At 40.4% G+C, this 16,208-nt stretch overlaps 1 protein-coding gene across 1 annotated transcript in view; it reads left to right on the forward strand.

Annotated features, from left to right (window-relative positions):
• STYK1 (serine/threonine/tyrosine kinase 1) overlaps nt 1-16,208 on the forward strand; it is a 37,917-nt gene that overhangs the window by 9,131 nt on the left and 12,578 nt on the right. The window contains exons 2-5 of the mRNA XM_018566646.1: nt 5,167-5,265; nt 7,086-7,214; nt 13,140-13,382; nt 13,727-13,908. Coding sequence (XP_018422148.1) covers nt 5,196-5,265; nt 7,086-7,214; nt 13,140-13,382; nt 13,727-13,908 — 624 coding nt within the window. The 5' untranslated portion in view covers nt 5,167-5,195. The remainder of the gene's footprint in view (nt 1-5,166; nt 5,266-7,085; nt 7,215-13,139; nt 13,383-13,726; nt 13,909-16,208) is intronic.

Consider the following 16,208-nt stretch of genomic DNA (forward strand, 5'->3'; position numbering starts at 1 on the left):
ATTTAACACAGAAGATTGAGTGCTGCAACACTTGTAGATTTCTTGTTACTATATATAAGGAATTAGGAGGGATTCCTGTGTTTGACGGCACAGTTTGAGAGATAGCTGGAGTGCTGAACATCTCTACTATCCGGTGTACTAACTTTTTTACATGACTGTACATACTACACAAAACAGTCTGATCAAGCAAATCTGTAGGTCAGATATGGACCAAAATACATACCTATGCAGTAAACAAATCTTGGCCATGGGTGGCCATGTAAGCCATCCTCTGCTAAACGCAGTACATGTTTCAATTGACTTTTGTCAAATGAGTCAGCTCAGATATTTTCAGCCGGACAATGCCTGCATCCAATCAAATGCAGGCACTGTCTGGGTATTAAGCAGCCACTGGAGCACAATACCTGGCAGCGGAAGATATATCCATCCATGGTGTTTAATACGAGTGGAGAAATCTGTTAGATTTTTTTCACTCAGCCTTTAGGCTTAATGGAAAAGACCTATTAGTGTATAGCTTTAGGGTTTGTTAACTTGGTGTTTTTGTCAGTTTGGAGCAGTCATTGCAGTAAAAGATAATTGCTGACTGGCAGGCATTGGTTACTTCAATTTCTTTTATTACCAGCACATCACAAAATAAATATTTCAAAATCAGGGGTTTAACTGTTCAGGAACATGTTTGTGTCTGTTTCTTTTGTTTATAAGTACAGCCTGTAACTTGCCTTTATTTTAACACCTGTCCTCCTGTAGAATATCGGCTGACACTGTGCAAATAAAGGTAGATCCACATAATGCGCTTCCTGAAAGTGTCAAAGGTCACGTAATGTCTGTAGATTGGCATTGTGACATTTTCATTAACCTTTATAAGTAAAACATGTAGTAAACTGATAGCTTGTAGGCATGTCCCCTGTACACTTATTCTATATGGGGTATTAAATATTAATAACTTCCTGAAAAAGAACTGTTAAATTGTCTTCACGAAGACTTCAAGACATTCTGAGTGGTTTAACTCTGGACACATGAGCTGTTTACATTGTAACATGAACCTGACTTCTGCATATTGTATGAGGTGCCTTCTACCAGTGGCTATATAGATTTATTTATTCATGGTTTTAGGCTTGAAATCAAAGTCCTTTTGCTGCAGCTAGAGTATTCTAGTATCAATTTCATGTTATAGTTTTATTACCTGGACTTGCCATATCATACAAGGCTGATAAAAGAAGATCTCATAAGAAACACAATTATTACTTTAGTTTCAGTCATCTACACATTGGGCCAATTTAATGCAGTGCTAAGAGCAGCCAACACTAACCAAATACTATTCAGATCAGAGAAAGATGAATTCTGATTAGCTGCTATAGGCAGCTGCAGTTTACACATTGATCTTTGCTTTATAAAATACATGAAATACATAAAATACATAATGGAAGCAGATATTCATTGAACAGCATTTCTTAAACTTCACTGAGCTGGTCCCATTGGACAACTATGAGTCATGTTGAACCCAAGCGAAATCAGAAACAGTGGGATGATGCTTTTCATTGAAATAAGGTTAGATCCATTGGTTCATGGCTGTTGAACAAGTTGAAGGTCAGCATGCATGTGATGGCGTCATAGCGCATGCGCAGTCATCTTATTGACGCCTGCTGGTGGCCATCTTGGTGATGGACACCGGCAGAGAGAGGAGGGGACATTCACCCGGTTGGATGAGGTATGTCGTCGGGTCCCCTCCTCTCTCCTGACACTGTCGGGCACTCGGTCCATTACTGAGTGCCGACTTTTCATAAGGGGTGACACCAAAATGACTGTCAGTCATTTTGGTGTCACCCCTCCAATTGTAGAACAGTAGAAAGGCATCATGGCACACTCACAAACTAGCATGTAAAACAACTTGTCTCACCACTAAGGACAATGACAGAGGTTTGGATACACGTCTTCTGCAAAGGATGTGTAAGCCGCACTGCCGCGCCAAGGCACCTCTTATAGTGCGGTCCTAACTCTAAACTATGAGAGTCTCCATCTTGGAGCACATGGGGCAGAAGATATCACTCCCCCTTTGTTACGCTACTGGAGGGCTGTTAATTTGGGTGCCCAAAGTCATTTTCCTACAGGTCCATTAGCAAAAAACATCCTGATGGTATCAGCTTTTGGCTTGCATGTGAGACAAAGTTCCCTAGCAATTAATAACATCAGTAAGAAATGAGGTAGACATATTTTAAGGATAAACAATCCATGAGCTTATGTATGACTGGAATTGTTAAATAGTTATTAAGTATGAACAAGTCATTTGATATTTTACAAGGCATTACTAAGTTGTATTTTAAGTTTAATAATATTGCTTATACCTGGACTGTGTCGACATGATGTAGCGATTTTCTTTTAGTATGAATAAATCAGAACAATAATCAATCTTACAATGTGTGAAAGAGAAATATTGACAAACATTCAACATTCTTAATCAAGATTAATATATAAATTGGATAAATGTACATATCCTATCTTCCATTTGTTTATGTGATTTATGTTATTTGTATACCAGCATGTCTTCATGTTTAAATGACACTATACAGTATATACACTCTAAAGTCAGGGCCGTCTTTACTATTGATTGGACCCTGGGCAAACATTTTCTTAGGCCCCCTCTGCCATGCCCCGCCCCCTACCACCACGTCCCTGCCCAATTCTGTCCCCTACCCACCCCACCATTACATTTTGCCCCCACCATGCAATATTACCTGCCATATGCTGAGAGCACAGAGCCGCACTGCAGCCAGAAAAGATGCCAATAATATTGTCAGTGATTCATCCCGTCACCTGATTGACAGCTGGCTCTACCTCTCTGGAGCCAGGGCCAGCTGTACCCACACACTCCCCCATCTGTCCCTCTGTGTGTAGGAAAACAGAGATAGAGAGGGGGCAATCCCTGTGGGGATCGGTGACTGACAGTCACAGTTCTCTGCAGGGAGATGATCAGGAACTGAGTAATCATTGGTATGTGATCGCTCAATTCTTGATCTATCGAGCCGACATGTGACAGCTGCAATGTCACATGTTGGCTCTAACTATGGGGATGAGTGTATTTTCACTTTAAATGTGTGGATAATCTGCCACCTGCCACTTCCACTGCATAGAATAATAATAATGACACCTGAGAATGTCCCCTGGTGTAGCGATTATTATTATTATTAATATTATGAATAATAATCATCATCATCATAATAATAATAATAATAATCAGCTGCAGCATTATGCCGTAGCCCAACAGTGTCATACATGTCACATCCATGTCCCTATGGAACATCCAGAGACAGCCACTATGATGGAAGATGGGGTATGGTGACACATTAGATGATGGGGATGACATCCCACCCTGAGCTGTTGTGATAGCTGCAGTGACATCATGTGACGTCACCCAGTCGAGATGCCACACCCCACCCTCTATGACAACCCCTCCGTGCGATAGAGACCCATCCCAGCAGCCATGAAAGGGGCAGCAGAGGCTGCAGCAATGGAGGGGGGAGGCTGGGACCATGCAGCAGTGTGCAGGGAACAATCCATCCTCCTCCATTGAGTCAGAGGTGACATCCTGGGGTGCAGAGATTGCACATGCACATAGGGACAGGAGGCTGCAACCTTCTAGTGGTCGGGATGGGGTAGTGCGATAAAGACGGGTAGTACAGTAGCAGTAAACTAGTAGTAGTTTATGGCTGTACTTGGCCCCACAACAATGACTGGGCCCGGGGGAACTGCCCCTTTTGCCCCACTTTAAAGGCGGCCCTGTCTAAAGTAAATCCAATATTATTTAATAACTCAAACCAACCCCAATATTATTTATCAACTCATATCAACCAGTCTGAAATCTCTAGTAAGAGATAAACAACAGGAAATAATGAAATTATGGATCCAATAAAAATCCATCAAATTTCATTTTAAATACATCTGGTGTAAATATAAAAACTAGCATTTCATATCCGTCTCTTCTTCTTCTCTACATGGTAGACATCAGATTGGGAAAGTGAGATGCAACTCTGAGCCAATTAGGCTTTGTTGCACTACACATGTGCTGACAATGGGAAGGAGCTCATGACTCTTCAGCATGCTTCTGGTTTTCCATAGTCCAATCTGCAGGTATGTTCTTGGCCAAGCTGTGCTGTTGCTGCAGTAGGGGTTGAGGACTTGGGTGGTCTGTCTACTACCAGTAGTGTTTGAATTACATGACTGGCAGAACAGAATTAAGAAACCCCCCCCAATTTTTCCATGACTTACTGTCAGGGTTTCTTACCCTTCCTTTTCCAGTTGCTTGCAGCATGGCTTGTGAAGTGTTTCTGGCACCGTTGTTCCTCTTTGGTGCCCTCTTATGCTCAAAGCCGTTTACACCATCATTCTGCTAGTCTGGCAAAACTTCTGACAAAATCCAGTCTCAGAGTGATGATACAAACACCAGCTCACTATTTAACCTCCAGCTTCTCCATTCAGTCTAAGTCCTTGCATTTGGTCCAATCAACCAAGAGTGCTGCTGTTGTTCCTGATTTCTGTGTATGACCCTGGCTGATTGATCTCCTGGCTCCTGACTCCAGCTTTGTTTACTTCATCCTGCTCTCAGTGTTCCCTGACCTGGTTCGTCTGACTACCTGCTGTGGTTTTTGACCCCAGACTTGGTTCCGATGATGCATGCTTATTGTTGTTTTCAATAAACTCTTTTTATATTTTAAACCTGCATTTTAAGTTTCTGACTGGTTTCTTGGCTCCCTGGCACTTACTTATAAGGCAAGGCAGGAACAAACCCATTGGTTCCATGAAGCAGAGTTAGCTTTCTTGTTACTAGTTCATTCAAACCTTCTCTTCTCTATGAAATGCTGAAGAGCAAGGGTCACATACAGTTCCTTTTTATATATACAGTATATGACTCTGAGGAGTCTCTATAAACAACTGTCTGTGTCACAGAACAGATGTTGCCTTTTTGCTTGCTTGTTATCTTACATGGTCAGTTTAAATGCAGACAGCTAATTACCAGTAACAGGACATTGTGATGGAATATTCTCATGTGTACAGGACATTTATCTCTAAAATCTATGGAGGGACTTGGTAGTAAATGGCATTCTTAGCGATATGTAACTTCAAACTATGAAGTGCTTTGTGTTCACTCTGTGTTTTATTGTGACTTTGTAGGCTGTAACCAGTAACCCAGGCATTCAAAGATGGAGGACCAAAAGATGCGACCTCCAGCTCGAACTCTACTGGAATGTTCCAACGATGACCAGCTCTGCAGTAAGTTAGATATCTTTGCTTTGAATTCATATTTTATATATTTAATTAGAGATTTGTAGATTGCAATCTTTTGAGTTATTTTAGAATAACACAATAAAGTACAGTTAGAGACAGTTATGGAGCTACAGAGATGTGTTGGTATGTTATAAATGCATAAAGTGACACTAAATTCAGGAGTTAAATCTTAAAAATGCATTCAAGTACCTTAACTATTAACCAAAATGTATCTTATTTGTGTATCACTCGGCTGTAGATCCTCAAATGACTTGGTGCTGACACTGTCCTTCCTTCTGGAGGGGGGCTACTTTTGTTCCCATGGTCCCTGCGTGTGTGGTGAAGTAGCCACCGCTCCAAGCTCACTCCCGTGATGGACTACAATCTCACGTTTAGTTTACTAATTTGTATTGAGATTGTACTCCATCACATGAGTGAGTTTGGAGCGGTGGCTACTTTACAACACACACTGGGACTCCAGAAGGAAGGACAGTGTCAGCACAAATTCTGAGAGGATTTGAGGATCTACAGCCGAGTGATACACAAATAAGATACATTTTTGTTAATAGTTAAGGTACTTGAATACATTTTTAAGATTTAACTTCTGACTTTAGTGTCACTTTAACAAACTGATGTTACATCAATACTGTAATTAGCTACACTTATGTTACTTTAAAGTATAACTAAAGATGTATAAAAAAATATACAAATCATTTTGCTTTGTCAGGATTTAAGCAGTGAAGAATTGCATGTGCAGCACAGAACACTCATGCTGCTGTGGGATGAATTGTGATAGTTTAGGGATTTAGTATTAAGTATTGGTGGGTTGGCTAGGTGTTACAGTGAATCTGAACATTGTCCATGAAGTCCAAAGCAACAGTTTTGCATAAATGTCATATACGTTTCATCTCTTCTTTGCCATGCCGACCTTGGTAGCACAGAGTAGAAACTCTTTATAAGCTCTGAGTTTACACAGGGTAAAGTACACTATGGCAGCACTGGGACCAAACGACTGGATGCTCATTGACTCAACACTGCAATGTGGGAGGAAGGAGAGAGAGACTCATGCTCCCTATACCTGGAAGTACTGTTTTTTTTTTCTCCATGTGGTTGAACAGAGTGGTGGGGAAAGAAATGGAAGGTGTATGCAGGGGATGAGGGATTAGTTATATTTAAAAGAATATCTAGACTCAAGAAACAAAAATGCAATATATTGCAGCTGATCACTTTTCATTCTTTCTGCGTGAACAGAAAAATATCTGTTGATCCTCAATGACATCCTTGTAACTTCCTGTGCACTTACATGACCAGAAATATCAGCTTTTCAAGCTGACATCTGGGAGCTAAACAGCCCCTCTTCCCTATTAAATGGAGGTGAGAAGAGGGAAAGGTGTTAGTATTCCAAATCAGGAGAGCAGCCTAGGGTGAGAATGCTGCTACTCCATGGGTACAGTGAGAAAGCGTTGTCACTCTAGGACAGGAAGGGTGTTACTGCAATTATGACCAGGTGAAAATATATTGGAAAAAAAGCCTGAAAGAGAAAAGGATTGCAGATACCACATCTAAGGACTAGTAAGGTTGAATATATTATATTATTGGTTTGGGATTTATATACACTTTAGATGAACCTGTCTCTTTGCTCTGCATGAGCATAACACAGCTTAACTTTAAGCCTATGGCCAGGGAAAACCAACACACTGTGGCATATAGGTAGATATATATTAAAAAGAACTGTCTTTTAGTACTGAGGCCTGATTCTTTCTTAGATTGAAATGGTATCTTTCACTAAAGATAACCATTTGAATTTCTCATTGTTTCTTCTCCAGAGGTCCGAACTTATGAGTATGAGGTGATTGTGGTTCCTGTCTTCCTAGTTGGGGTTACTATTATTCTGCTTGCCATTATTCTTTGGCTTCGGTATCGAGGATGGAAATCCAGGAGGAAACAGCCCCAAGGTAATTTTATTCTCTGCCATGAAATAAATAATTCCCCCGGAAAGCCACAGTAAAGGACCACATAGCCCAAAGCAAAAAATGCATAATATATTAAAGTAAAAATCGTACCTTTACAAAAATAGAAATATTTGACATGCATATCACTTTGCTGTGGATCCTATTACTCTGAGGTGCAATTGAGGCAAAATAAGTTAGTAGTTTTCCATTGCAATGTTCAGCAGACAGGAAGTAAAGTTTGTGCTTGAGAACAAAATGAGTAAATATTACTAGATCTGGTAATCTCTTGAAATTTTTACATATTTTTTTATGAATACAAAAAAATTCTATATAAATCACTTTATAAAATTGTTGTAATTTATGTATAGTAGACAGTGCTAGGCACCTTGTGATCAACACATCAGTGTCAGATGGGGCTGGGAACGGAGTCCATAGTCTTGTGTTAGCTCTGGCAAGTCAGTTTGCAGCTTACCTAGGGCTTTCTTTGCCCACTCCAGATGGCTGAATGGACCAATAAAAAATGCTTCTATAGAGGCGAGAGTTAGGACCCCATTCACACCTGAGAATAGGGCCAGATCACAGAGTCTAACGAATTCCTCCACAATTGCACAGGCTGCACTTACCTGTGGACGACAGCACCTGGGTACAAACTGCTTGCAGGCAATGTCATCTTTACTATTCAGGGAAATGTGACAGTGTTATTGCAAAATGCACCCCCATCCCACACACACCTGTATACTCACCTTATCAGGTCCTGCCTCCATTGCAGCTGGAAACAATACCTTGCCTTTTTGTGTGTAGGGGAGCATGTGACCCCCTACACACAAACCTCATCCTTTTTGACAGTGCTCATCCTTTTTGACAGTGCTCAGGTCTAGCAGCCAGTCACTTGGTCCCAGCACTGTCATATGGCTGCTACCCTCAGTGTTTGACACCAGCTGACACCTTTGATTTCAAGGCACAAGCTGGCATGGGGAGTGTGACGACATGGTGATCAGTTTATAAGTTAAATGTGTATTGGGGTTGAGTTATGTTTGAGTGCGTTATGCTGTGTGACCTGGTTATGGAAAGAGTATCAGCACCATCCCTCGTTATCTCCCATTGTTCTCTGAGGGAGCTCAGAACAATGACATTCTGGCCAGGCTCCTGCTATGGCTGTCTGGAGCTCGTTAGCAGGTGGACACCTGTGGTGTTGAGCAGACCGATGGTCTGGGAGGGGAGGGTGGATGTGATGGGATTATATTCTGATTTCATCACTTGCTGTATATAAGTTTGTGCAGTTGCTCAATAAATCAGAGTTTGTTTACCCTACACTCGAGCCTTGGCTAGTGACTGGGGAAACTGGGAGCTACAGATCAGCGGGGTCCAATATCTCCTCAGCAAGGAAGAAGACAGCGGCGGACATACTCATCCTGAGTACGGGGGTCCGTCACAGGGAGTATAACTGGGGCAGAGTTCCCTCCATAAGCAAAGGCATGAGTGACTTTAATGTTAAAATCCCTAAGTATAATGCAAACTCTTAACCTTCTAATTGCTAACTTTACTTTACCCCTTATGCTAACCCCTAATGCTAAACTAACCCCTAAAGCACCATATCTTATCAGGGTGGTTGTAAAAGATAACTGATCCTGTAATAGCACCAAAAAACTGATCCAAATTTCAGCAAAGGTAGTTGTGATTGCTGCAGGCTAAAAGTCATAGTCCACTTTTTGCAAAAAAGAACAAATACACTCACATTGGCAGACATGGCTGTCACAACATAGTATGCTTATATAATGATATTATGAGGCTTATGACAATGATGGGAAATTGGGTCTAGCAATAAGCAGATAGCAAGGTAACAAGTACAATGACCCAAAACCTTCAAACAGAAATTATGTTTATTATGTACAATATAAAAAAGTACGCTGACAGTGCCTGCACAATGATAGTAATAAAGTATTGTACTTGTGCATGGGTAAAGTTTTGATGACCATAATGTGGAGCCTTGAAGTGGGAGATGAAACAGTGATTTGACTGCTACACTGTACTACTGACATGAACAGGCATCTAGCCATAGACCGGATGAGACTGCCCTGGAAAAATAAAAATGAATACGCTGTACAATCATAAATACAATCAGTATTTAGTGACTTTGTGGAGGTGGGTTTGCATGCTCAGTTGCTCTTGAGAAAAAGGCAAAAACTGATCTATTCAGAAATATGTAAAGTGCAGGAACAAGGAACTTTCACTGTGAAAGTACATCACAGTTCTCACTGGAGAAGCATATCTAGCTGTAAGTAGGGATAAAAGTATTTGCGTACCCTGAGAGTTATGTAAATGAAGGCTTGCCTGTTTTATAACTTGAAAGATGACTCTGGAAATAAGGAATGTTGCTGTCTTACTCTCAAAAGCTTGTTTGACGGGTATAGAAACAAGCATAACACATTTCTGTAATGATGCAGTATTCGGTAGATAGTGGATGTAGTAGTTGTCATTGATGCAAAAATAGTTACATAGTTAGTCAGGTTGAAAAAAGACACAAGTCCATCAAGTCCAACTTATTGAGATACGGAGAAAAAAAAAAAAGAAGAAAAGCCTAAACAGAACACTATGCCCACAATTACCCAACGTTGATCCAGAGGAAGGCAAAACAAAACCCTATGAAGCATGGTTCAATTTGTTCCAACAGGGGAAAAAAATTCCTTCCTGATCCCATAAGGCAATCGGATATTCCCTGGATCAACAATCTCTGATGCCTAAAATATCTATAATAACTCAATATCCAGTAATATTCTGTGCATTAAGGAATACATCCAGATGTTTTTAAAAACAATTTACAGTGCTAGCTAGCACTAGCTCCTGGGGGAGTCTATTCCACATTTTCACAGCTCTAACTGTGAAGAATCCTTTTTCGTATGCAAAGGTTAAACCTCTTTTTCTCCAGACGCAAAGAGTGCCCCCTTGTCCTTTGCAGTGACCTTAATGTGAATAAGTTGGCACCAAGCTCTTTATATGGACCATTTATGTATTTATACATGGTGATCATGTCCCACCTTAATTGCCTCTTCTCCAGAGAGAACAAATTCAGATCAGATAATTGTTCCTCATAGCTGAGCTCCTTCATGCCTCTTATGAGTTTGTTCGCCCTTCGCTGCACTTCCTCTAGTTCCACAACATCCTTTTTGTGAACTGGTGCCCAAAACTGAATAGCAAATTCCAGATGAGGTCTTACTAATGCTCTGTACAGGGGCAGGATTATGTCTCTATCTGTGGAGTCTATACCCCTCTTAATACAAGAAAGTATTTTGCTTGCTTTAGAAACTGCAGCTTGACATTGCATGCTATTATTGAGTCTATGATCTACCAGAACACCCAGATATTAAAGCACAACTGTCATGTAGAAATGCAAATGTAATGCCCCCACTGCATACCAACCACTGCTGTAACCACAGCTTACTTTTAGCATTCCTGCCTGCTTTCTACATCCACTGCTGGAGCCCCCCAAAAAACACATACAAATGCCAAACTTGTCATTAGTATAGAGACAGAGTTTTGGCCAACATGTTTCCCAAACACCAGGCACTGTATTATAGGGAATGGAGGAAACATTAAAACATCACTCAAATACCCCAAAGTACGTTTTTAGTAGAGAAATGTCAGCTATGTCATTTCCAAGTCATGAGCTCAGAAAGTATTAGGTCAGTGTGACAGCGGCCTAACCAGCACTTTTAAAATGAGAGGTCAGCAACGGCAGGTTCATACTCTGTCAGTATGGGTTTTCTTTAAAATAGCATTTGAGCTTACAGTGGCTGCTGCAATGCCATTTTTAAGGGACGTGTCAGGATGGTGGTTATCCTATCCGGTGATGCAGGTTGTCATTGGCCATTGCTGGTTCTAGGACAGACACGCCATTGTGTTGCACAGATGTGCTCTGCCCTATAACTAGCACAGATTTCCGGTGCCAGGCAATGACCGACTGCAATAATGGGAGCCATAACAGCCATCCTGTCTGGTCCTTTAAATGGTGGTAAGAGTCATAAAGTAGTTAATCTGCAGGCTAAACAAACCTATTTGAAAAATCTGTAAATATGTAATGAAGGCTTGTAAACTTGCTAGGATCTGATGAAATTTGAGATAAGCCAGTAAAAAAAAGGTAATGTTTTCGCCACTCAGCACTATTTCTAAGGTATGAAAGCTTGCCTGCTTAGACAAAGTAGTAATTGCCACAGATGGACAAATCTCTTATCAGTAGCAGCGTGAACGTGAGATGAAAGATCTGCCCATTATACTCGCAGTCCCCGTACCACTGAGACTGCCAAAACCTGCCCCAGGCTTTTAAGCCAACTTTAAACAAAAAATTCTATACACATTTATAGGAATAAAGGGGTGAAAAGGGAGACGATTTCAAGCACTGCAGAGTTTTTCTAAAATGTGTTATTTATGCAAGTAAACATAACATGTTGTGCTACGTTTAGAGGCATGCGCCATTTTGGATAACACTGTGCGTTGATATAAACTGTGGTAATTAGAAACAAGGCAATTTGCCTTGTGCTTGCCTAAGGGCTGTGTTGGCCAACACAACCCAAAGCAAGTGGTATAAATGGGCCCCTCAATATCCATCTGCCTGTCTAGCCAAAAAATCAATTCAAAGCAGAATAATGCAGAAATGTCTTTTTGAGCTGTAAAATGCTACCCCCTCCTAATGAAAACCCCAAATGTATTAAATCTTGGATTAGATTAAATAAAAATAAATCTATCCCATTTCCCTACTCGGTATAATTATGGTTTCCTTTTTTCTGCTTTTCTTCTGTACTTCTTAGTGATGTGAGTGAGCAATAGTGCATACCTAGATCGTTAAATGGAAACTAGGGTGGATTTACAAACCTTCAAATGTCCTGTGCTTCGCAGATGCCAGGGCAAACAGTTCATTCTTGCCAGCTCCGTATATATCAAAAAGCAATATAACTGGAGTATAAAATAAAACAAAACACATTGGATAGTGCAGATATAACGCCTTTTAATAGATAAAGTAAAAATAAAAATGCTTTTACAAAGTGACAAATTTATCAGGTTTTATAACCAGGCAATACAACTCCCATCAGGTATCCCATTGCAATTATAGATGCAAAAGTAACTCTTCACAGAAGCCAGCAAAAGGGGAGATAAAATATGTTGGTAATGTACTGTTAAGGATACTGGACAATTTGTGAAAAGAAATGCCACAACTTATTCAGATCGCAATACAGTGAATGGGGACAGAGCAATGTAACTCCACTAAAATATGTTTTGGGGTCCTGCTCCTTCGTGAGATTCTCATGTGATGTTGAGGCATTGCTCCCAGGCTGCTTGCTCGCTCCTCATTCACTGTTTCATCATCTAGGTGGGTTGTGGTATTTATTTTCACAGGATGTACAGTGTCCTTCACAGCACATTACCATCACATTTTATCTCTTCTGCAGACTTCTGTGAAGAGATACTTTTGCATCTGTAATTGTGATCAGATACCTGATGGGAATTGTATTACCTAGTTGTAAGTCCTGCTCAAGTTGTCACTTTGTAAGTGTATCTTTATTCTCCTTTTTTTTTAGTAACAGGTGTTTTACCTGCACTATCTAGAGTGGTGATTTTTCTGCATTTTGGTAGTCTGTGAGGAATTAGAGTATTACCTTTTACCGGAGTCCATGATGAAGAGAGATTTTTCAAGTTAAAGATATTTGGCATCTTGCAGGACAAGAGCAGGATCTGGTTGCCAAATAAAATACACTATATGGCCTTTTGCCTCTTTGGCGTGCACATAATTCTAGCTACAAATCACAAAAAACATTTAAAATAAAGTGTAGCAAAGACCCTGACAAGCATCATGCACAAGGTGCCCAGATTTTGTAGGTAAAACCAGTGATACCCTGTTTCACTCGATACTGACTTTTCTACCATATCTTTATGTAGGCCATCTGGCGCAGGAGAGCCACAGGGTTGTGAGCTCAGGGATCTCTTTGGAAGAACCGTCATTGGAGAATGTGCTGAGAACAAAAGACCCCTCACTCTTGGCTTTGGAGATACCATCGGAGAGAATCAGGCAACCCTCCTTGCAACAGATTGGGGAAGGGAGGTTTGGTCCCCTTTACAAGACAGGGCTGAGGGAGCAAGATGCTGTACCAGGAAAAGAAGTTGTCATCAAACAACTGAAAGGTAGGTGTATGCAAAACCACAGAGAGAATTTACAGAATAATTACATGTAGAGCAGAGGTAAGGTAATATAGTCCATAAAGATCCACACAGGTACACACTGCTTTCATGAATGAAGAAGGTGGATCCTATCTAGAAATGCGTTGATATTTCTAAGAGCATGTTACATTTCCTCCTTCTATAGGCTATCCAGTACGCATGTGACTTAAACAATGTGTACCTATAATTAAATGTACTATTATGGTACCTGTATGCAAGTATAAAGGTAATTTTAAAGGCAATGTAAGCATTTGTTATATTTTTTACAACTGTATATTTTAACTCCTTTTTTATTGCTGATTTCTCAGACAGTGCCGAGCCAAGTGAAGTCCGAGATTTCCTGCAGAGGGCAGCATTTCAAGCCTGGCTGGGCACACATCCCCATTTGGTGGATATTATTGGGTGTTGCTCTGAACAGAAGCCTTTCTGTATGGTGCTGGAGTGTGTGGAGCCCGGGTCACTTTTGCAGTTTCTCTGGGACTGTCGGAGGGTGAGGAAAACAAAACATATTATTTATGTATTCACTACCTAAATCAGTTTGCAAGCTACATGTAACCTTTTTTATTTGCAGTAGATTCTTCACTACCCCGGTGTCTTTTTAGCTGTGGATATTAGAAATAATACAAACATCTTCCACAAATTATGGGCCTTTGACAGTAAGTTTGTTGCTAAAAGAATTGCACTACTTACAATACTTTTAACTACAAAGGTTCCATAGTTTGTGAAAGATTAAAGAATTATGTAAATAAGGGATGGAGGTGCACACACACACACACACACACACACTACAAGGGTTAAATGCTCATTTTGTTCTATCTGGGGGTCTAAAGTAAAAAAATATATACTCCCCTGATCCTAGGTCCCGCCTGGCTGCTAGATCAGTCCTCACAGCCTTTTCTTTCCTGGGCTCTGGCAGTCTAAGGATCTGTAATGTCATCACGTCCACTGACTTGTACTGGGTATGAGAATGCAAAGGGACATTCAACAGCTAGAGCGGAGGGAGAGAGAGGTGTGGCTACCAACGTGGGACTGAGGATCAGGTGAATGTATCTTCTTTATTTTAGATCTTAGACCAAAATGAGCACTTAACCCTTGTAGTGTGGGGGTAACCCCACTGCAAGGATTAATTTTTTTGCATGCCCGGAGTTCTTCCTTACATATAGAGAAAATACTGTAACAATTGGTAGACATTTTTTAATAATAATGTTAATTTTAGAAGTCTCATAACCAAACTACAACCATTATGAATAAGGTGCTTATTTTAAAGTGAAATAAAAAACCTTTTACACATCAAGCAACACAGCAAGCCTCATTGATAAAACAAATGCCCTTTGTTTGGAAAATGCTCTCTTTGTGTATTTTAAAAGATCTTTTAGCTAGTAACAGTGTTCCAACTTGCTTGGCTACTAGTGTGATAACAATGACATACATTTAAAATTTCAGCTATATGGCCCCGTAGACCATTTTTGTCATAGTGCCCTGTATGACCACATGCCCCAGAAGCCTCTTTAAATGAACCCCACATCATGTCCCCCAAAGTGACCTTGTTAAATCAAGCCATGGATCTCTTCCATGATAGAAAAAAGCCACGCTTGCCAACATGCAAAGTCCACTGTAGGGGGGCTACTGACACCCCCATGATATTATGGTTTACATTCAGTGGTACAGCTACCAGTATTACTGATTCATGCCAGGGTGTATATGTAAAAGAGACCAACTATGAGCGAAGAAATTATAACCACTAGCCCTTAGAAGTGAGAAGAATTTCATCCCTTTTTTTTTTATCACAGCGTTACAGACAGTGAATACCAATATGCTACATTTTGAAAATGTCTTCTCTTTGTTTAAGCTTGAGGCCATAAATATACTAGAATATACTAGTCCATGATGTGTATTCAAGAGTTATTTTTACAGTGTGTTGTCTTTCTGGGTTTGTCCTATTTAATACCTACAGCATATACCTTTTTACTTGTCTAGGGTTAGCTTGTGTATAATAAATGTTGCAAATGTTCCTGTGTCTAAGAAGATAAATATTACACTTGTGTTGTGTACTCTTCTGCAGTGGTGTTACTTTGGAATTACAATGGGGTCTGTGTGGGGAACAGACACCAAATTGGGATACTGTTATTGAGCATATCATCATATTTGTTCTAATATGTGCTGGGAGCAGTTTTTTTTTTTTTTTTTTAATCGACAGGACCACACACTGGTCCAATTGTGACCAAGTCATCAGGACTTGACTAGTGTATGGCCAGTCTTAGCTACAACCCCCCCCCTTTATCCTTCCAGCAAGCAAGGCACGAAAAGCATAGATTCCAGACAAGCATACAGGAAATGAAGTAGTTAAGGAAGTATGGAGAATGGGCAAAAAGAAAGAAGTGCAAGTAACAATAACCAAATGGAGGCAGGTAAATTGGATACGGATTCCCAAGCAGTTCCCAAGCAAACAGCAACAGCATAGCATGTAATGTGGTCACAATGCAGTTATCTGAGACAGATTCAGTACACCATCTGCATATATAGAGATGATTCCTTAAACTTGAGCCAAGGTTACCATATTGCTTCAAATTTATTTGAGCGATCCTATAGTGAATGAATCAATTATTCCATTAACCTTGAATGATCAAGTTTGATAAGCCACTCTTTCATTGAGGGGGGTACTAGAGAGTTCCAGTGAACAATGTTTTTTAATACCAAACATAGACTCAAAAACACAGTGGGCCTAATGTCAGATGAAATCGAAATCACTTACATGTGAGAATTACAATCCAACCCAGATGCAGCCTAACA

This window comes from Nanorana parkeri, unplaced genomic scaffold (assembly GCF_000935625.1).
Source record: "Nanorana parkeri isolate BGI_ZX_2015 unplaced genomic scaffold, ASM93562v1 scaffold965, whole genome shotgun sequence".
NCBI lineage: Eukaryota > Metazoa > Chordata > Amphibia > Anura > Dicroglossidae > Nanorana > Nanorana parkeri.